At 38.2% G+C, this 20970-nt stretch overlaps 4 protein-coding genes across 6 annotated transcripts; 2 read left to right on the top strand and 2 right to left on the bottom strand.

Annotated features, from left to right (window-relative positions):
* Nucleotides 1-1818: 1818 nt before the first annotated feature.
* On the bottom strand, nucleotides 1819-4064 carry LOC103970818 (cytochrome P450 709B1). The gene is given in 6 exon segments (XM_065173440.1): nucleotides 1819-2571; nucleotides 2651-3011; nucleotides 3081-3331; nucleotides 3415-3638; nucleotides 3741-3888; nucleotides 3890-4064. Coding segments are annotated over 6 exon segments (1464 nt in total). The 5' UTR covers nucleotides 3935-4064; the 3' UTR covers nucleotides 1819-2136.
* A 4562-nt stretch (nucleotides 4065-8626) lies between these two features.
* LOC135652437 (transcription factor MYB30-like) lies at nucleotides 8627-9775 on the top strand. The gene is made up of 3 exons (XM_065173365.1): nucleotides 8627-8888; nucleotides 8977-9106; nucleotides 9194-9775. Exons 1-3 carry the CDS (start codon nucleotides 8756-8758, stop codon nucleotides 9636-9638), a joined length of 708 nt encoding a protein of 235 aa, XP_065029437.1. The 5' UTR covers nucleotides 8627-8755; the 3' UTR covers nucleotides 9639-9775.
* Nucleotides 9776-12065: 2290 nt separating this feature from the next.
* LOC103970047 (uncharacterized) lies at nucleotides 12066-12749 on the bottom strand. The gene has a single exon (XM_009383681.3). The coding sequence runs from the start codon at nucleotides 12691-12693 to the stop codon at nucleotides 12229-12231; it is 465 nt and encodes a 154-aa protein (XP_009381956.1). The 5' UTR covers nucleotides 12694-12749; the 3' UTR covers nucleotides 12066-12228.
* A 2777-nt stretch (nucleotides 12750-15526) lies between these two features.
* On the top strand, nucleotides 15527-20885 carry LOC103970046 (uncharacterized). 3 transcript variants are annotated; one of them, XM_065175110.1, is made up of 6 exons: nucleotides 15527-16033; nucleotides 17404-17666; nucleotides 18466-18583; nucleotides 18792-19000; nucleotides 19747-20284; nucleotides 20519-20885. In XM_065175110.1, exons 1-5 carry the CDS (start codon nucleotides 15653-15655, stop codon nucleotides 20198-20200), a joined length of 1425 nt encoding a protein of 474 aa, XP_065031182.1. In that variant the 5' UTR covers nucleotides 15527-15652; the 3' UTR covers nucleotides 20201-20284; nucleotides 20519-20885. The 3 variants fall into 3 exon arrangements, with proteins under 3 accessions (XP_065031182.1, XP_065031181.1, XP_009381953.1); XM_065175109.1 differs by having other exon boundaries at nucleotides 20461-20885; XM_009383678.3 differs by having other exon boundaries at nucleotides 20445-20885.
* Nucleotides 20886-20970: the final 85 nt, after the last annotated feature.

Genomic DNA, 20970 nt, shown 5'->3' with positions numbered 1-20970 from the left:
GATTTCTAAGGTGCAAAATTATTAAAGTTGAATTTAAGGACACAAATTGAAATTATCTAATTTTTGAGGTATAAAAATACCTTTTAAAAACCCTAAGGCCTCTCTCGCTAGTTGTTGCGTTCCACCTTGCCCACGTGCACGGGTCTCATCGGTGGTACACTGACTATATGCTACTTGCGTGTTGATTGTGGCCATCACGACACCGCCCACAATCCATAATGAGGCAATCTATCTCTCCCTTAACCAACAACGTAGCTTTGCCACCCATGGTGAGATCGTCGCTTATAGCCAGCTAGCGATATAACCCGCTAACCACCACCAACATTCCCTTTTTTCGCTATGCGATTGCTAGGAATCATGGCCTATGGCATCCAATTGATGTTGTTCATAGCCAACAAATGCCATAGCGGTAGGTAGCCATGCTTTCGTTGCATATGCAATCGTTGCCTGTGGCTAGATTAGCGATCACCGGAGGTCGTCACCCTCAATAATACTATGATGATAGTAAATAATCAACAATGGTCTATCGATCAAACACAAAAAATCTCAAACCACCCGCAAATAGGCAATATAATGTATTAGATAAAAATGTAAATTGACAATATATACGGATCATTTAAGCATCATAAATCAAAATCGAATAACACTTTTTTTACAAGCAAAGGGTGCTAACAAACTGATCTAAGTACAAAAATAGATCTAAAATACTTTATCGATCAAAGGTATTTGATTTCAAAGTATAGCTTTGATACCAATTATAACTATAAAATTATGATTATGCTAAAAACTTTAATACTAGAAATTAAAATTAAATAACAATAGGTCAAATATATAATGCGTACCTTTTGATGCTTAAAAAGTTTTATCTGATTTGTAAGTGTATTATTGTCGGATCCGAAAGTTACAACGATATCGATTTGTAAAGATAAATTAGATTCATTTTTTTTTTCTATCCTTCGTAGGATCCCTATCAGCGATGTATTATGGACTATGGGAGACGAGAGAATATCTATAATTTCTGCATAATTAAATTTTTTTTCTAGAAGGTCTTATCGTTTTATAGGCGAGAACAAATGGTCTATGATAGTAATTAAGAAAGTCCCTCCAATCAAGATCATCTATTAAAAAATCTTATCATAATTAATTTTTTTTATTAATCTATAACCATAATCATAATCTAATTATATATATATATATATATATATATATATATATTGCCTAACTATCATAAAGCACATGTATCAGTGGAAGATGATACTGATGTCTCATCACATCTTACATCAGCGGCAAGCTTATCGCTGATGAACAAGCTATTGTAAAGCAGTGCACAAACAAGGTTCTATATTCTTGGAACAGAACACTAATTATGTTTTGGTTTATGATATAGGTAGCCGCTTCAATGATTTCCAAGGATTTGCATAGCAATTATTGAAGTCCTTCGACTTCCCTCTCCCGAGATTTTTCTAACAATAGTTGCGTCCTGTACTTGATGCCGGGTTTATACTGTACACACTGTTTTCTTCCCCTATCATCTTGTTATGATCCAACATCTAAATAAATCTAAATTATTTAAGATCTGTAGCAACCTCAACTACTCTATTTTTGTCAGTACCATCATTATTATTTTATATTTCATGTCAATATAATATTAATATTCTATTGTTAAAAGAGAACTTGTAACACTTAATTGGTAATACTTTTACTTATGCAAATATTATCTCCAAAATAATTATAATTAACTTATTATGTTTGAAAGTAACATGATATCTCATCTTCATACATACCATTGAGCCATTTAGTTATATGGGAGCCATTCAAGTGACTTTTCGTCACTATCTCAACTTTATATAACCATAACGAGTATCAATGACTTTTACACACCCCAAACAATGTGATAAATGGGTGTAACTGTATGAGTATAACATTTCAACACTGGTTTATGATAGTTTCATTACTGTATGAACTATATAATGGTCCTCCCATGCGCTTACTTTAAATTTTGTGATGTCTTGACCTTTATCACCTTGCCTTCTCATGGATTTAAATATCATTCCTCGGAATTCAACATTCCGAAACCCGAACCTTAGCACTACACTGATGATATGTTGTTCTCTCAGCTGGAGAAACACATCAGTGTCAGGCAGCATGTAAGGGGGTGAAGACAATGGGAAGCCCATACTGGGGCTGCAGTGTCAACGACTCCACAGGTGCATGCACGTACTTGGGTGATAGAGAGAAGGAGAATCGCTGCAGAATCATGGCCATCACAGTCTTGGCTTCCAACATGGCGAAGTTCTGGCCGATGCATGCTCTTGGCCCGATCGAGAACGCGAGCAGCGCGTTAGGATGCGAGGCGGCCTTGGAGATCCCATTCTCGAATCTGAGCGGATTGAACTCGTTTGCATCCTCTCCCCAGGTCTCCTTGCTCCGGTGAATCATCAGTACAGGTATCATCACCGCAGTGTCTTTCGGTATGCTTATGTTTCCCAGGATCATGTCTTTTCCTGCCTTTCTCGCCATCTGAACGACTGGCCCGTAGAGTCTTAGGGTTTCCAGGAGAACCATGGTGACCTGCAGCACGAGCCATGGCTGGTTCACTTCTGCTTCGACATGGGGGGGGAGAGAGAGAGAGAGAGAATATGATCTTTACCAGTTTTAGGTGGTTCAGGACGTCCGCGTTTGGTGTTCGGACGCCACACTCCTGCAACACCTCCTCCCTGAGCCGCTCTTGCCAGTCCTGGTTGGTGCTCAGCAAGAACATAGCCCAGGTTAGGAGATGTGAGGTGGTCTCGTGACCTGCGAAGAAGAAGGTCTTGCACTCATCAATGATCTCATCCATGCTCATGGTTTGGCCTCTCTGTTTCTGGCTGGCTTCCATCATCACACCTAGAAGATCATTTCCGAATCTCGAGTTGCTTGCCTCTAATCGTCCCCGTATGATGCGCACAAGCGTGTTCTTCACTCGTCTCTCTAGCTTCCATTTGTTTATATTCCTGTGAGTGGGAAGATACCTGCAGAAAGAGGACAGGCTCGGCGTCAGATTCTTGGTGATAGCTTAACCTCGAAATCTGGCAGGTCACCTGTGTCCAGGGATTTCGACGTCAAGAATAGATGCTGCGGCGAGCATCTGGAGCTGCTTCTGTGCGTAAAAGACTTCCTTTCCGTCCACGTAGCTGCTCCCGAATGCAGTATGAGAGATTATGTCTGCTGTCAGTTCTTGGAATTGTTTGGCCACCTCTATCTCTTCTCGCCCATCCGCTGCTTTCATTGCTAGATCATGCCAGCCTTCTAGCATCGATTTGGCGCAATCTGCCATCGTTCTTGTCAACAGCTACCAAGAAGATCCAAGACAACCATTCTTATCCAGGATGCATCATCTTCATCGATTCGTTGGAAGGGTTGCGGGAGACTCACCTTGAGCTTGTCCATCGTGAAAGCAGGGTTGACGACCCTTCGATGCCTCGCCCATTCCGATCCTTCTACCAGGACCAATCCCTTGCCCAACAGGGCCAAGATAGCGGAAGGAACATCCGACTTTGGGTAGAATCCAAACTTATTCGCAAGAACTTGCTTGACCATCTCCGGATCACTGATGAAGAGACTCGGCTTTGCTCCAAACCAGAACAAAAATACATCTCCTGTGGAAACAACAACATCAACATGTAATGTAGATAAAAAAAAATTGAGTCTGTAATATAGGCATGTTAAAAGATAGAGAGAGGCTAAGCGGAAATTAAGACCATATTCTGATATCCATTTGCGGTACTGTGGCAGCACACGCAGCGTGATATCATGACAGTGGTTTTCCAACACCAGCCGCATTGCTTCCCTTTGTATGCTTTTGATCTCCTCACTTGATCCGGACCAGAACTTGTAGGCAGGGCCTCCCACTCCTTGCTTCCTGAAAGCTGTCGTTATCGCATACGGCCTCCATGTCAGGTACACCAGCGCTCTCCAAACCAAGATTGAGATGAACACCACCACCACAGCACAGAGTACCAGACCAAGATCATATTCCATCAAGAACAAGGACTTGAGAAGGAGGTGGAGAATCCACTCCTATTTATGCCACGAAAACATCGAGCAGCTAGCGCATCTACTTCTCCGATGATACCATCGATGATGGAAACGAAGAGGGTTGGTTGGCTTTTTCTTCATCGAGCACTGCAGCCTATTGGCTGCACGCTTGTGAATAGACGGCTAATGCACGCATGCATTTGGAACTACTGACACTTGTCGAGTAAGAGAGAAACAGGGACAAAAGCATCCACCACAAGGGTGACGAAACCAGTCATGGTGGAGGTTGTGCAGGGCCGGCCATCGTGCATCATCAAGCCATGATAAGTTTGTCTAGATTGGAACTGTTGAGAGTAGGAGTTGCTGTTGGGTGCTTCTGCAAGATTGGCTAATCTAAGCAACAAGCTTTAACTTCCACACAGGTCTACACTGACGTTTCTTTGTGGAGCCAATGTTGCTCGATGTTGTCGTTTGGTGGTGGCTATGATGATGACCATGAGAAAGAAAGAGTGTGATGAGAATGTTGTACATCGGAAACTCCAACGATTCGTTGGTTTTGTAACCCTTCAAAATGAAGCTTCAAACAAAACAAAAAAGCTATGTGAAATGTGATCTAAAATATACACATACATACAAATACACACACACACACACATATGGGTTTGCGGAATAGCAGTCGAAGACAAGGATGGCCCATGCTAAAAAATGGGCCCCACCTGAAACCTCCTCCCTCCATTCACCGTAAAGTCTGAGTCAACTTTAGATGAGGCCTGTACTAGTTAGTCCATGTCGAAATAGCGCCTTCCTCCCCTTCCTCGTACTCAAGTTCGATCACCAGTGTTCTTTCTGGAGAAGAAAAGAACAAGCACTCCAAAGCTGTAATCACCACATCGCTGCATATTTCGATGACACGCTTCTTTCTAGTCTAAGGAAACAAAGCAGTAGCAACTGCTTAGATTTCAGTTCTCGTGATCAGCATCAATTGCTGCCCATTAGATGAATCGAGTTTTTAGCAACACTGCAGCACGCAGTATGTTCGTGCTCGATCAAGATAACTAAATTGCATGAAACTTTCAGAGTGGACCGAGACGATCTCGAGTGCCTGCAATTGGGACTTTTATCTGGATTGAGATCTCGCTAAAAGTGGTTTATTCTTCCTGGAGATCTAACTAATGACACCACCAATCTATTAGTCAAAGAAAAAAAAGAAGACATGGTGGTCAAAAAGGTTGGATTAGTGGCTCTTTAATCTGTTGTATAATGCGATCAGAGATACAGCTAATAGTTCACAGTGCCGTAAACAAGTTGGAGTTTGGCAACGTCTGCAACTTAGCTAAGACTTCCACCTTGCGATGTTTTCGTCTTCACCACCGTTGAATGGATGAGGATGTGCGCTGCTTTTCCCAATAACAACAAAAGGAACAACTCAACATTGATGTGGAAGCTTTAGACTTGGGAGCAAAGTGCAGTCATCAGTCAACTCTCTCCATGCAACAAAAGAGAATACTTCAAATGCTGCTACCGAACAAAGTAAGCTCAGATTTTGGATATAGAGGGAATATAATAGCCGAGAAAACTGCACGAGACGAGGAGAGATCCAAGTCGAGGACAACAAATCATGCTCAAAATTGATAAATTCAATCATCGATAATGTAACCAAGTGCCAAGTTCTTCATGTTGGTGGAGAGAAGCTGACCTGCATGTGGGGTGGACTAATGTTTTGTCCTTTGTTGGAGTCACCCACTTTTGATTCTACAAAGTTTTCTAAAGAGATGAGAGGGACTAATGTTTTGTCCTTTGTTGGAGTCACCCACCCACTTTTGATTCTACAAAGTTTTCGAAAGAGACGAGAGCCAATCCAATCGATGGGCACACATCCTTTGACCCAGGGGAAACTAAAGCAATCTACAATCCTGGAGATACATACAAAATAAGGTAGACAATTCTGAAAGATAGAGATCAGCAACAACACATTCCAACAACGTTAACTTTGAATCATGTCATAAGCAGTACACAACTCGCATTTGCTTCTTCTTCTTCTTCTCCACCCCATATGTTTTGCGGACCATGCATGCAAATATAACAAGTGATTAGGCATAGAGTACCAAATTGATAAGAACAACCCTTCCCAAGTGAGATAAAAATGACAAGACAATAGTTGTGATACAATTATAAATAAAGCGATATTGGATCACCTTGCCTAATACCCATGCTACTATTGAACTACAATATAAGGATTTCCTATTAAGTAGGCAAGCGAACGTAGAGGGAGACAAATAGGACTGAATCCAACCAAAGCACTTTAGGAATTTAGCAATATGTAATATATTAATAACAACTTCTCAAGAGAGTTTATGGTAGGTTTTTTATAAGTCAAGTGTGATTAAATTTTTTTTTTTTTTAGAATAATGTATGAAATGAATAATTTCCTAGATAAAGGTGGGGCAACAGATGAGGTGGTGGATATGTCACTATCATCAAACGCCAAAGACCTTTTACCGTAGGGAGAGGAGTTCTCATTTAAATTCAATGGAGGAGATGAAGTGTCACATGGATAATCAAGCACGAGATCATACTATTGTATTTGGATTCGAAGGACGAGAGGCCGATTGCCTCGGACATCCTACATCTTATGCTAAGTTAGGAGCGGCAAACCTCGAACCAAACACCTTCACTTTGGAATATGTTACTTTCTATACCTACATATGTTGTTGTGTCAACATCATAGACACATTTGTTGCCTCCTTGAGGCCTCCAATATAATTCTATAGGATACACTTGTTACTAGAAATTGCCATCTTCTTTGACTTTGATTAGAGCTTCATTCAATGTTGGTGAGAGGAAGCTCTTTCTTAGACACGTAACCAAAGTAAAAAGAGAGATTCATTCAATGATAGGGGTTCTCATTCATGGTACTAGTGGTTGCGCCTCTAAAAGGGTTATTTTGCAAAGCTTTATTAGTAAAATCCAACCCCACCTCACCCACACTAAAAATAGACTACTAACAAATTCTCATAAGAAGCTACTTACAGGAAGTCTTCCGGGTGGTTACTAATCCATAAGCCCTATTTCAAAGAGATCGAAAGATCAACCTCAACATAGATTCTAATAAATTTACCCCTCTCAAAGGATAGAGAGAATTAACCTTAAGTGATATGCGAACACATAAGCAATGGAGAACAAGTCTTTATTATTTCAATACTCAAAATGAACAATTTCATATAAGGGTTGAAAATTAGGTCTCCATAGTGACAAATTAAGAAGCTCACATCTAATGAACCAAGGTCCTTCAATAAGGATCTTAATAGCATCCTTTTGAGAATAAAAAAAAAAAGAATCCCTTAGTCATATCCATAATGCTGGAGGATAAGAAACCTACCAAATCTTAGCCGTCATGGTCGGAGGCTTCGACAAGAAACATACTGAATCTTAGCTGTCTCAATGACCTTCAAAGTTAGGAGATGCCTCAAAAATTGACCACCTAGACTATTATCAAGGAATACACTTGATCTATTATCAAGCTACCAGCCAAGATTCTCGCCCAAGAAAGGAGAGGTGAGATGCCATCCTACACCACCATCTTAACGTAGATTGACCTACAGCACCAAGGGGTTCCTTGGTCATCGACATTGGAAGAGAGATCCCTAGAATTTTGAATGACTAATTTTAACATAGTAAGATCTTGAATGATCATTATAAGCCGCAATCTTTCACCAATGAGGATGTGAAGAGAGTCAATATGTGCAGCCTTTCCCTTTCAAACAGAGATCGATTTGAGTTTTGGTCATTCAGATGAGGCAATTCGAAGCAGTGCTTCCAAGGCCAATCTCACAGAAGAAATGTCTGAATCTTTCTGCATGCTTCTGTTTCCCAACATTTAAGGTCAGAAACATTCGCTTAAGTAACACCACCAAGAATCCCTTTATTATATTAGATCTCTTTGGCCTCATGCAGGCACCAATCACCTGAAGATTGAACTGTTCTGAGCTTAAACGTCCAAGTTAAACAAGCTGAGATCGATTACATGTAACAAGGTTTTAGCTGTGAAAGAAGATTTGGAAGCTCTGCTAAGCAAGCTAGCAAGAAAGGGAGTGTAATGACTCATAATAGAATTGGATTTCTCTTCTCTTATACAACTTATTAATGACTGAGGAGCTTACAAAATATTGTTCATAATATCCTAGTCATATATATCTTGAGGAAAGGGAATCATATAACAAATCGACTAGTGAATTTTTTTTTGCTAAGGTAATAAAAGGGGTGAATGAATTTTTGGAAGGGAGAGTTCCCCAATGATTTTTTATTACTTTTGATGCTAAAGGTGATTGTTGTACTTGTGTTTTAAAATAATACAAATTTATTTTTAATTTTTGAGAAAAAAAATAAATTAATTAAACAAGCTGTAGAAGAAGAAGAAGTCATAAGAGAATCACCATTTACTGCTCTTGTTGACTTCTTCTCTTGCCCTCCTCGGACACTGTTCCTCATTGGCTCTTATGGACAATCTGACTTGGTCCATTTCATGAGATGGTATAACAAGAAAGAGATGCATAGCAATCAATATCTCTTTGATTCCTGGAAACTACGTGAAGTGACGGCACCTTGGACTGGTTATTCCACGTTGGTGCAAGTGGATGCCCGCCCTGATATATAGAGCTTGAGAGGCCTCGTGCACCGGAGGATATGCGAAGGGAAGGAAGAGAAGGAGAGAAGAAGAGAGGAGCAAAACTGAGGCAAGATGGTGAGAGCTCCCTGCTGTCAGAAGGTGGGTCTGAAGAAGGGGCCGTGGAGTCCAGAAGAAGACCAGCTTCTAATAGATTACATCCAGAGACATGGCCACGCAAATTGGCGAGCTCTGCCCAAGCAAGCTGGTAATCAGTAAGGTTCATCATGTCGTGTTCTACCAGTTGGAAGAGGAATCAAATGCGTTTTTGAATGGCTTCCTGACTTATTCCTCAGGACTGTTGAGGTGCGGGAAGAGTTGCAGACTGAGATGGACGAACTACCTGAGACCAGACATCAAACGAGGCAACTTCACCGAAGAGGAAGAAGACGCGATCATAGGCCTGCATAGGGAGCTCGGAAACAAGTATTGTCGAATCAAATCTTCCTCGAAATCAGGACTTTTTTCATGCATTTCGACATGAGAGCTTGTGATTCAACTTCTTGTCGGCAGGTGGTCTGCGATAGCTGCGAGGTTGCCAGGCCGAACTGACAACGAGATCAAGAACGTCTGGCACACCCACTTGAAGAAGAGAGCAAATCCGGAAGAAGCAACACAGGAATCAAAGAGAAAGACGAAGCGCAATGCCAAGGCCAGTTCTGAATCCGAACAAGAAGAGGACCTGCAACCGGCATCGCCGAAGGAAGAAGAAGACGGCTTTTCGTCGGAAAAGGTTGAAGGCATCGATGAGAGCTTCTGGTTGGAAGCATTGTCGATTGACGAATTCGCAGCAATGGAAGCCCCTTGTGCAGCTGCAGCCAGCAGCAACACTCTCAGTTTGTTCAGCTCGACCAACAGCTGTGACATGGAGTTCTGGTTAGATATCTTCGTCAGGGAAGCTGAGTTCTTAGAGAATTTGCCACCACAAATCAATCCTCCAGACATTCGAGTAGTCTAACATTTTTGTTTGCTTGTTTGTATTGTCTGCCAAAGATTGATTAAAGAGAGAGATTATTTGCAGAATGTCAATTCATTTCGCATCATCCTAGAGAAATCATCTACTAGATGAGCATTTAGAGAATAAATAAAGCATATATGATCACTACTCTGTCGTCACTATGCACTATAATTCAAAGAACAAATTCATCATGAAATATGAAAGTTGTTAGCTTATTTTTATGATGAAGTTTGACATTGGGATGCTGATCAAAAGTGTCCTGCTTTTGACTAACATATGCACACCAACTCCAGACTTAATTCCCACATGCAACAAAGTAAATATTTTCAAGATTTTAACACTCAAAGAATATTACTTGGAAATGAATATTACAACTTGCTCCTCCTTATTATTCAGATATGCAAATAATTGATGTTTATTTGGAACAATTTTACATCTTGTCTCATATGAGCAATTGAATGCTTCCAACTTTTCCAACTTTCAACAAAATGAGAACTCCAGCTTCGACAAAAACTAAAAAGAATACCCTTTTCCAGCCACCATGTGTGAATTCTTTAATTATTAATTTATTTTGGTCATTGTTGATAATGAGAATAGAAATCAAAAGTTGACCGATGTTTCCTTTCGCTTGTTTGTAGGTTTCTGGCTTTTTTTTTGTGTGTGCTTCAGATGAAAAAAATAAAATGGTATCTCACACCTGATCTTCTTTTCTGAACATATCTCATAAATCAAAATGTGAAATGGCTACTTCTGATTTTAATGTTCCATTTTGTTGGACAGAAATCTATTTACCTTTCACCTTTGCTACTAATTACGATGTTTTGACTAGGTAGAAAAGCATTAAGCATGTGTTTATTTCACTAAAAAAAAAAAAAAATCAAAAAAACTTTTCTTTGACTTTGAATAGAGGTTTATGATATTATATTTGTTATCAACCTTATATTTTTCATAATAAGATAAAACTCATATATATATAAATGATTTATAATTTCAGTCAGTACTAATGTACCGATTAAGCATCAATATAATACGTACCAAGACATACTTATGGTACACTTAAAATCATTGAAAATAATTTTTAAAATACTAAAAAATAAAAAAAAAATTAGATTAATATTTTTGAAGTTAAAAATAAATATGAATTTAGTATAATTTTAGTAAAAAAATAAATATAAATTAGGAAAGAATAGTGACACATGGAAAACTTTGTGGAATATTCTGAATCGTCCTTCCATTAATTTTGAATTATCTATAAAAAAAAATAATTTATATTATTATATTATTTTTAAAATAACTTAATCTTTAATATTCAAATAAATTAAGTACACAATCGATGAATATACTTGGTTCTACCACTAATAAGAATGATGACACTTCATGGTAAGTTGATCGAGATCCTCGATCCTATGTATCTATATATCAATATAAAATGTTTATCAAACTCAATCATAAAATTGATCCCATGACATAATATACTGATACATCGTATGTTATTGGTACAGCAATGTAGTGATGGTCATGGTATGATCATCATGAACCACATTTGTTCGATATTATTCTTAAGGTAAGGACGAATGTGGTATGTACTAGTGCAGTGCAGAGTATAAAGAATATTAAAACTTTTACTTTTATTATTGATTTGCTTCTCTATATTATAAGATCGATCATTATATTATTGCTCGAAAAGTATGATCAACTATCACTATATTGTTATTAGTCATATGATTATCCATAATATGACACTGTGAATATAATGAGCCTCACTTTTTATCTACGTTGTGTAAGCTCTATTACATATACTCAAAATCATCTACTATCTTTCTCTTTTCCTTTCATTTATAAACTTGATCAGTATCTCGTCGAGCTATATGATTTGAATATTGGGTGGTATGTATGAAAATACTACTCTTTAGTCCATGCGCCACTCTTAAATTGTGTAGGCGAGACCATCGACTCTCCGACGTCGTCATCATCATTGGTCGAGATATTATTGTCCACGTCGCTACTTTATCTCTGGACTGAGCGGGTTATTGAATATGATTATGAAGGTGTTTCATTGCTCTGACTTGATTTTTTCCAATAGTGTAGCTGATACTACTATCTTTCCTTTTACCTTTGCTTTTGTATGCTAGGCGGACGATTGTGATGATCGAGTGTCTCTAGTTCCTAGAAACTTAATGTTGTCTTACTACTGATAGAAGGTTGGACAATTATGACAATATACATGCACGTATTCGTAGGTGTTTAACGATCAGCTCTGGTTTTTGTGATAGGTGGAAAATGAAAGTTGTCAAATCTTGTAATAAAGAAAGATATCATCATTGCTTTGATTACTGTTCTATTGGGCTGGCTTCAGTTGGATCCCTACAGGAGCGACAGGAAACATACCGAAACCAAGATGACGACCGACTAAGAAAAACCATTGGAGAGAAAACTATGTGTGAGATTCTAAGTTTTCTGGTCTTTTACATACTTTGGGAAGAACTGCACACAACCTGCATGATACAGATCGGAATCTTAGCAAGTACATGAAGATGTGCAAAGAAGAATGAACACGAGCAGCTCTATTAATCGATCCAACTGCACAACACTAAACTCCTCTCGCCAGCATCTCCCGGTATTCCTCGACCGACCTTTGCCTCTCCAGCTTCTTCTCCTCCTTAAACTTCCTTATGAACATCTCAGCCCGCAGATCCACCCCACCGATCTCCTCCACCACTCGTGAAGATGAAGCAGAAGCAGCTCCCACGAACAGGTGCGAACGATCGTTTGTGGTGGTGTTGTTCTTCGACGCCGCCATGGCCTCGTGGTTCGTCTCCTCACGCGCCTGCATGGGCTGGATGTAGGGCCTGTCCACGTACACCGGCGCGAAGTACCGGTGGTTGTGGTCGACGCAGGCTTGGCGGTAAGCCGTCCGAGTTCTCCGGCGGAGCATGGCGGTGAGGGACTTGGGACGCCTGATCTTGAACTGCTTGGTCCGGAATTTGGAGGCGAGTTTTCTCCAGGCCTTCTTGGTGGGTAATGGAAGTTGCCTGTTGAGGCCCAAGCAAGACATGTAATGGAAGGTGGCTGTGAGGGTGGAGGAGGAAGATGGGATCGGAGGTGGTGTGAGATCTTTATATATAGGCGCATCGAACCCTTATACTTTTGTCCTACTTGTGTTGTGATTTCCTCAATTCATGCCATTTTCAGATTAAAAGATTGAGGTGTTACTCCAAATTAATATATGAAAATTATGTAACTCCTTTTCAGGATATTATTATCTAGCATGATTTTTCTAGACATTTCTTGTAAACAAGAAAGGAATGATGTTGCGAAAAGTTGAATCTTTCTTTCGGCATCCTTTGTGTAAGACCTAAGCTAAGTGTTTGACTGCTGTAATGGAACAAGAAGTGGGGAGTAAATCCAACTACTGTTTGCATGAACTCAACTCGAGTTCATCACTAGAACGAAACCATTCATTCCCCTAATACCTACCTACCGAGACTGAGAAGAAGAAGAAGAAGAAGAAGAAGAAGAAGAAGAAGAAGAAGAAGAAGAAGAAGAAGAAGGAGAAAAAGGAAAAGATCATTCCCATCTGTATGTATCACTTGAAGAAGTTCTTCAAACTTATGTGTCAAGAAGAAATTATTAGCACAAGTGGAAGAAAAGAATGAATCTGTTCTTGTCACACAAAACATGGCGTCGATCGAAGATAGGACAGGGAATGCTAAGTTTCTTTGCTTGCGGCAGCGAAGATTCGAATGTAGCTTGAAAGCTAAGCGGAATAAAGAGAACATGCATCGATTGTTTCTTCCTTGGTGTGGTCATTTAAGACACATACTTTGCTTTGATCCTTTGGTTGGTCCCAAAACACTTTTACAGCAACCTGCTGATAACAAAACCAAGCAAAGCATTTATGCTGTCAAATCTAATCTAATGGCCAGATTCTTAGCAGATTCTTAGTAATTATAATACTAAATCTTCTTAAAATTTCAACCATCATCCTACTGCTGTCTCCTTGAGTTCCAAATTATATCTTGGAATCTTGATCAAGAGATTAATTCATTCAAATTAGTGCTTCATCTCAAGCAAGTACTGTACTTGGTCTAAGTTTGTGTTTAAAATGTTAGAAAAATCAGAAATCTTCTTGTCTATTGAATTGAATGGGAAAAATTATTTTTTCTCTCGAGAGTTTCCTTCGTCTCAAACGAGTACTGTACTCGTCGAGTTTATGTTTAAAACATTAGAAAAAAAAAATCAGAGTTTCAATTTCTTGAGAGTTCCGATTTCGAATGTTGTTGGTAAATGGAAAAGAAAGAAAAAAAAAAGACTTGTGGGGGCATTTAGTTACGAAATCCAAATTAATGTTGATGCCAAAATAATTAGTTGGATCCTAAGCTTTATATTATTACACTTAGTTTGAGATCATATAATTGTGATAAAGACACGTGGGATTATTTGAAAAAGGGTATATAATCAAGAAAATTATGCTACATGGTTTTCAACTTAAACTAGAGTTACCTAAATATTCTCAAAGAAATTTATCAATATAAGATTATTATTATTATGGTTTTATGAATCTATGAGTTGAATGAATACAAAGAATTGGTGCATGAAATTTTCCAATGAGATCATTTTCTTATGACATTGAGACGTGAATTTGAACATGTTGGTGCTTATCCGATGGCTACAACTCCTTCTCCATCTTTAGATATACGTTTTGCTAAAATAATTGTTTTTTTTTTGGTGAAGAATTGTGATGTATAACTCAAAAGTGTCATCTATAATAGTCAAGGATGTGGTCCACTGGGGGTGAGGTAGCTTTCCAACTCAAGCTCGAGATATGAGCAAAATACAATATTATAGTTCCAAAAAAAATAGGAGTATATAGCTAATCAATGTAAAAAATAAACTATATATATATATATATATATATATAGCTTTCATGATAAGTAAGCTCTAATTCAACCAATACTAACTCAAATTGGCTTGAAATTATCTCAAGCAAGACCTTGACTCATCAACCACCTTATCTAGCATATCCTTTTGGTACTTCGTCTAGACCTCTAGCACATCGTCTTATTCTTCTATATATCATTCGATTTTTTGACGTAATGTATAATCCTTCTAATATGATATCAAAACCTCTAGTATGAAATATGTTCTTTGACACATCAACTAATCTCTCAATTCGATGTTTAATTTTTGATAAGATAATCTTCCGAGAAGACATCCAACTCTTTTACTCAATATTAAGCTATTTAGTAGTCTGATTCTATGAGTGAAGTATTTCTTATGTCACTTATCTTAAAAGCTCATTAGTTCATCAAATTTATCAATTGATTTCATCATTAAAATTTAGGCTCCAATAAATTTTTTTTTATGATGATAATTAATTGATGATAGGTTTTAATAAGATTTTTTCTATCTACATGCCATCTTGATAAAAAAAAATTTAAACTTAATAACAAGAAGAGAATATATCTTTTTAAAAGTTTATCTTAAATTCAAGTTTAACGAAGATCGATCTCATTGATATTAAGATTCAATCATTTGATATATCGTATATTTTATCGATATATTATTTTTTGTATGATATCTAATTTTTTAATATAATATTCGATCCTTTCGGTACGATGCTTAAACATTTAGCACAAAGTTCGTTCACCGATTAATCCTTCTGACTCAATATTCAATTTTTGATACGATATTTCTCAGCACAATTGATTATTCGATGATCTGATTTTATTATCAAAATATTTTATTTGTATCATTTATCATAAAGACATATTAATCTAATAAATTCATCGATTAATGTTATCGACAATCAAATGCGGCTGAGAGAAAAAAACTTCCCTACGAGTTTGGTATGTGCTACATATGTTGTAGCTGAGATGAAGTTGGATAGATGAATTGTGATGGGCTTTCCTCCACGGAGCCCTTCCTCGTTGCCTCCACCATCTTTCCTTTTCCCTTTGCCCTCATTAGCGGTGCCTTCTCCGCTTGCCCAGTTCTAGCACAGGCGGCGGCTAATGGCGCTCCCCTCTCGTCCTCTCGTCTATGCCCGCTTCTCTCCCCTCTCTAACTCCTATCCCTCCTTTTCTCTCTTCCTCCCTCCCTCTCCTCTCGGCCGTACATGTAGATCCCAGGATATTGCTTTTGGATTTGGGAGACACAGGAAGTCGAATCTCAGGCTTCTCGCTGGCAGCAGAAGTTGTCGCAATCCATGCCTCGTGGTTCTTCGTTCTTTCGCTGGCCACGAGGCGGAGAGGGGTTCCTGCAGCGTGAACGACGAAGGTGACGAGGAGGAGATAGAGGAGGACGTCGACCACGAGAAGCAAGTTGAAGATGAGGAGTCAGTGACTTCTGTCGCGGCCGAGAGATGGGATGTCTTAGGCCTCGGCCAGGCCATGGTATATACGTTTCTCCTTTCGTGCCCTTTCCAAGATTTCATGTTTTTTTTTCCCTCATTTAAACTATCTATTCCTTGATTATTATGTTTATTGATGAAAAGATCGTGTCTTTAGTCCCTTGAATTGATGCATCTGACCCTTCATGTTGGCTATTACATAATAAGAACAGGTTATAAGATTGTTTCTCCCTGAATGCTCATAAACCAGAAAGATCCTTTCTTAGTGTATTGTTGGAAGAGAAGAACATTCTCTGGCATGCAATTTGATATTTGTTAATATGTACTCACAACACATGTTTTCTATAACTAGAAATCTTTTCATTTTTGTCCGTGTCTTAGTTTTCTTATGTGCTCCTAACGATTCTAATTATGTTTGTCCGTTGATGTCCTTAGAGCTACTGGGACATATAACTCATTTAGCCTTGTTTGTAGGTCAATGTCAACTATCCAATTTTCGTACTCTTAATCAAGGTTTTTAATTTTGTACCATACCGCCCGACACAGGCGATACGTACCAGTACCAGTCCATCAGTAGACCGACACACGGACTGCCCACTACCATGCAGTATCAGGTTTTTGGCCTCGTATCGGTCTATACGGGGCTGTACCGGGTGGTAACGGTCGAAATTTTGACCGTTACCGACCTGTACCGGGCGGTGCCATAGATTTCAGCTTTTGATGTTGATTGTTAGAATTTCTTGTTAAACCAGGATTTTTTGGTAGCAATTTGATGTAGAACAAGTGTTGATGGAGTCTCAAAGAGGATTACGGCAACTCATTGAATTGAAATCAAAGCATAAAGCTGCTAAATTCTAGAAACAGTACATAAAATTGTCTTAACAATGATTTCAGGAAGATAATATGATGCAAGTCATTTTTCAATACTTCAGATTTATAAATTTAAATATCATTTTCAGCTAAAACATGCAGGAATTATTGCGAGATAATTTTAAGGAAAAATCAGTTTATGATAGGATGAACCATAGATTTCAGCTTTTGATGTTGAGTCATTAGTTAACTATTTTCTAATGATTCCATTTTTTTATAAATTTAAATATCATTTTAAGCTAAAACATGCAACTCTTTTTTTTAAGGTATTTTTGGAGGGATTTATACCTATTTTAGGCGTACTGCTCGGTACGTCGGAACCATACCGTACCGAGCAAATCTTGGTACACCAGTATGGTATAAGATTAAAAACATTACTCCTAATACTATTTTATGCTGCATTTGTAAGAGCAAATTTGTTTCTCGTAATTGTTGCCTTTTCATTGTATTGGATTGTTTGTTGATTATATGTTTCGGAGTCTAGAATGTTATGTCCTCTCTGTTGTTGTTTTTACTCATTTATTTGCCTTTTAACTCTGTTAGGTAGACTTCTCCGGCATGGTTCATGATGAATTCTTAGAGAGATTGGGGTTAGAGAAAGGCACTAGGAAGGTTGTTAATCATGAGGAGAGGGGCAGGGTTTTGCGAGCTATGGATGGTTGCAGTTACAAGGCTGCTGCAGGAGGTTCTCTCTCTAATACACTTGTGGCTTTGGCAAGACTTGGTAGCCGGTTTGTGAGTGGTCCGAACTTGAATGTTGCCCTGGCAGGCAGTGTGGGCAGTGATCCACTGGGTGGGTTTTACAGGTAAGCTTCATGTAGTTTTAGTTATCAATGTCTGAGATAGTGCCACAGACCAAAAATTTTTCTCTGTTACTTGATCCAATCTTTTTACTTAATAATAGGAAATCACATTGGAATATGAGTTTAACATTCTGGAAGATAAATAGGCATGAAATTGCTTGTTTATGGTGTTCCTTTCCATTCATTTTGATGGAAACTGTGTGGAAGGAAGGACTTTCATCATGGTTATAGTCATTCATAGTGATCCTATTTATTCCCTGGTTTTGCTGTGGTTTGAGTATTGACTTTTGAGAGAGAATTTCAGGCAAGTAATTCCTTTTATTTATTTACCAATGATAAATGTAAATAAGGTAGTTTTTCTCACATTTTCTTTCAGAAAAAGAAAATTCTGTATATCATAGGCGTATTGTGGATGCAATTCCAGGAACAATAATTATTTACTTCTTTTTATTCAAGTTATTCTAAAATTTCAATTTATGCCTTTCTATTTTCTAGGTTTGAATTATCTGAATGCTTTTCATCTGCACCAATTAAGAATTTTATCAGTAAGTCTAGTTCTAAACAAATATCTTTTTGGGTTCCAAGTCCCTTTTTATAGACTTCATAGAATTACTGACTACTAAAAGTTGTCATTACAATTTTCTATATTGTTGCACTTTTTCTTTTGTGTTTCATTTTGTCACTATCCTCTGGTACAGTCTTCTGATACTCAGAGATCAACCTTAGTTTCCATTTTCGCATAAAATTTACAAATTTTCTGTTATTTATGGTGTAACCAATAAAGTTTTGTTATAAATTTTAGGGCAAAACTACGTCGTGCAAACGTTAATTTTCTTTCTAAACCTGTGAAGGATGGTACGACTGGCACAGTTATAGTTCTAACAACTCCAGATGCCCAACGTACTATGCTTGCATATCAGGTAAAGGCCTTGTTTAGTTCATATCTACAAGTCTTCATTTATATTTACATTTATAAAGCAGGGCAGAAAATAGGTCTTGGTTAGATGGTGTTAATTTCTTCCTCTTTCACTTTTGCTAAAGCTGACATAACAGGCTTCTATTTTGCATTTTTCCTAGTTTCCGATTATTGTCCATTAACTGTCATTACTGTTTGCCTTCTTTTACCAGGGAACATCATCGACCATTGATTATGATCAATACTTGGCTGGTATAGTCTCAAAGACAAATATACTCGTCATAGAGGGTTACCTATTTGAGTTACCCCATACCATCAAAACTATTGCAAAAGCCTGCGAGGAAGCTCGTAAAAATGGTGCACTTGTTGCTGTAACAGCATCTGATGTTTCATGCATCGAGAGATGTTATGATGATTTTTGGTAAGCCCCTGTAACTTTTGTAAGGCTTCATTTTGAGCTCCATTATGAATTTTGGTTGGGTTCCAAAATCATTCTACCTCAATTTAGCACAAATGTGGCCTGCTATTTTTTAGAGCCTTCCACCAGATTGAAACATTAAGATGGATGTGCTTTTTATGCTTGATTTATCCTTGGATGATCCAAGTCGCACAATCTACAGAGGATCCAAATACTCTCTATCATCAGTTCCTTTCTTTCTCTGGTTATTAGAAGCACCTGTTTCTTTCTATTTTCTTTTTCTTTTCATTTCCTGATCTTTATTCTCCTAATTCTTGGTGGGATTTTACCAGTTTGGGAACCAATTATTTTTGAGAAAAATTGATTTGCCATCTGGAATTATGTTTTTAGCTAATCTTACGAAGCATATCAGAGTTCTTAGGATGCATTGGTGATGGCAGATGATTCTCCTAATCTTGTCATCAACCAACATTTGTGATGCCTTCCTAGTTTTTGTTTTTTCACTGAATTCTTTAGCATAATAAGCCACTTCTAGGCAATTAGCAAAAGGAACGAGTCATTTTCTTGTGTCAAATTTTTTTTGCCATTCATTAATACACCTTTGCCTTCACCATTATAAAGCCTACCTTTATCTAGTTCTCTGATTTCTGTCTTACTGAGTGAATTTTTGCAATGACATCTGAGCTTCTATATTCTTTGCACACTGATATTTTTTTTCCAAACTTACACTTCCAAGTTCATCTTTCTAGGGAAATCATAGGGAATTATACAGACATTGTATTCGCCAACAGCAATGAAGCAAGAGCCTTTTGTGACTTTTCTTCTAGAGATAGCCCAATGTCAGCTGCTAGGTACTTGAGTCATTTTGTACCTCTGGTCTCTGTGACGGATGGTCCACGAGGCTCATTTATTGGTGTAAAAGGTGAAGCAATCTACATACCCCCATCTCCATGCATACCGGTGGACACTTGTGGAGCAGGTGATGCATATGCATCAGGCATATTGTATGGTATTCTTAGAGGGACCTCCGATTTGAAAGGTATGGGAATGCTGGCTTCTTGTGTAGCAGCAGTCGTGGTTGGACAGCAGGGTACTCGCCTACGGGTTCAAGATGCCTGCAGATTGGCAGAGTCTTTCACCTTTCATCTTGAGAGCTCAAATGCTCTCTCTGATGTCAGTTCGGATCATATCTCCAGCTTATGACTTATCTTCCACTTCAGTTCATATCAGACGATACTTGGTCAACTTTATAAACCTCGCAGGATGATTAAAAAAATTCATACTCAGGTACTATAGATTTTTGCTTTCTTGTTCATGTAACTTTCTAATTGTTTCAATTAAAAGAAACAATTAGTGATTTATTAGTGATTGAGTTTCAAACAAGGCCTAGATCCAGCTGGGATTTAGTAGTGATCGAGTTCCTTTTCCCAATCTCATGTCTTTGCAGTTTGATGCACTTGTAGATGATCTCCCTTCCTGGTTTGGTTGCATTAGCTATTTACAGAAGAGTGTTAGCTGCAGGATCAAGCTGGGAAGAACATAGAGAAACCAGAAGGAAAGCCATTGATCATGACAAGGACACCTTCGGAGGATGCTCGCTGTAATGATACGTTCCATAGATTTCAAGCTTCCAATTTCGATGGTTCTTTGCCAGTATTGTGTAAAGATACGGGCTAGACTATTTAACTGGGCAAAAAGATTTAGTGTGAGAGAAAGGTTGGAATTGTATGTTGTCCAACTCAGACAGAATCCGTCTGATGGGGGATTATTGCTAAATGTGGTAAAAGGTTTAGCCATTTGGTTTGGTGCAACTGTGTTTCAGACATCAGTGAGGCTCTTAATGACAATAAGGCTCCTATGCATATGCCACAAGCTGCTGTTAATGGTACTTCACGCATTGATTTATGTCAAGAACCTGTTACTAATCTTGCAGTAGAATCGCTTAATCTAAATAAAATAAAGATCAAATACCT

The sequence above is a fragment of the Musa acuminata genome, chromosome BXJ3-11 (genome assembly GCF_036884655.1).
Source record: "Musa acuminata AAA Group cultivar baxijiao chromosome BXJ3-11, Cavendish_Baxijiao_AAA, whole genome shotgun sequence".
In the NCBI taxonomy this organism is placed as follows: Eukaryota; Viridiplantae; Streptophyta; class Magnoliopsida; order Zingiberales; family Musaceae; genus Musa; species Musa acuminata.
The sequence above is the reverse complement of the archived record's forward strand: the minus strand, read 5'-3'. Positions and strand labels throughout refer to the sequence as shown.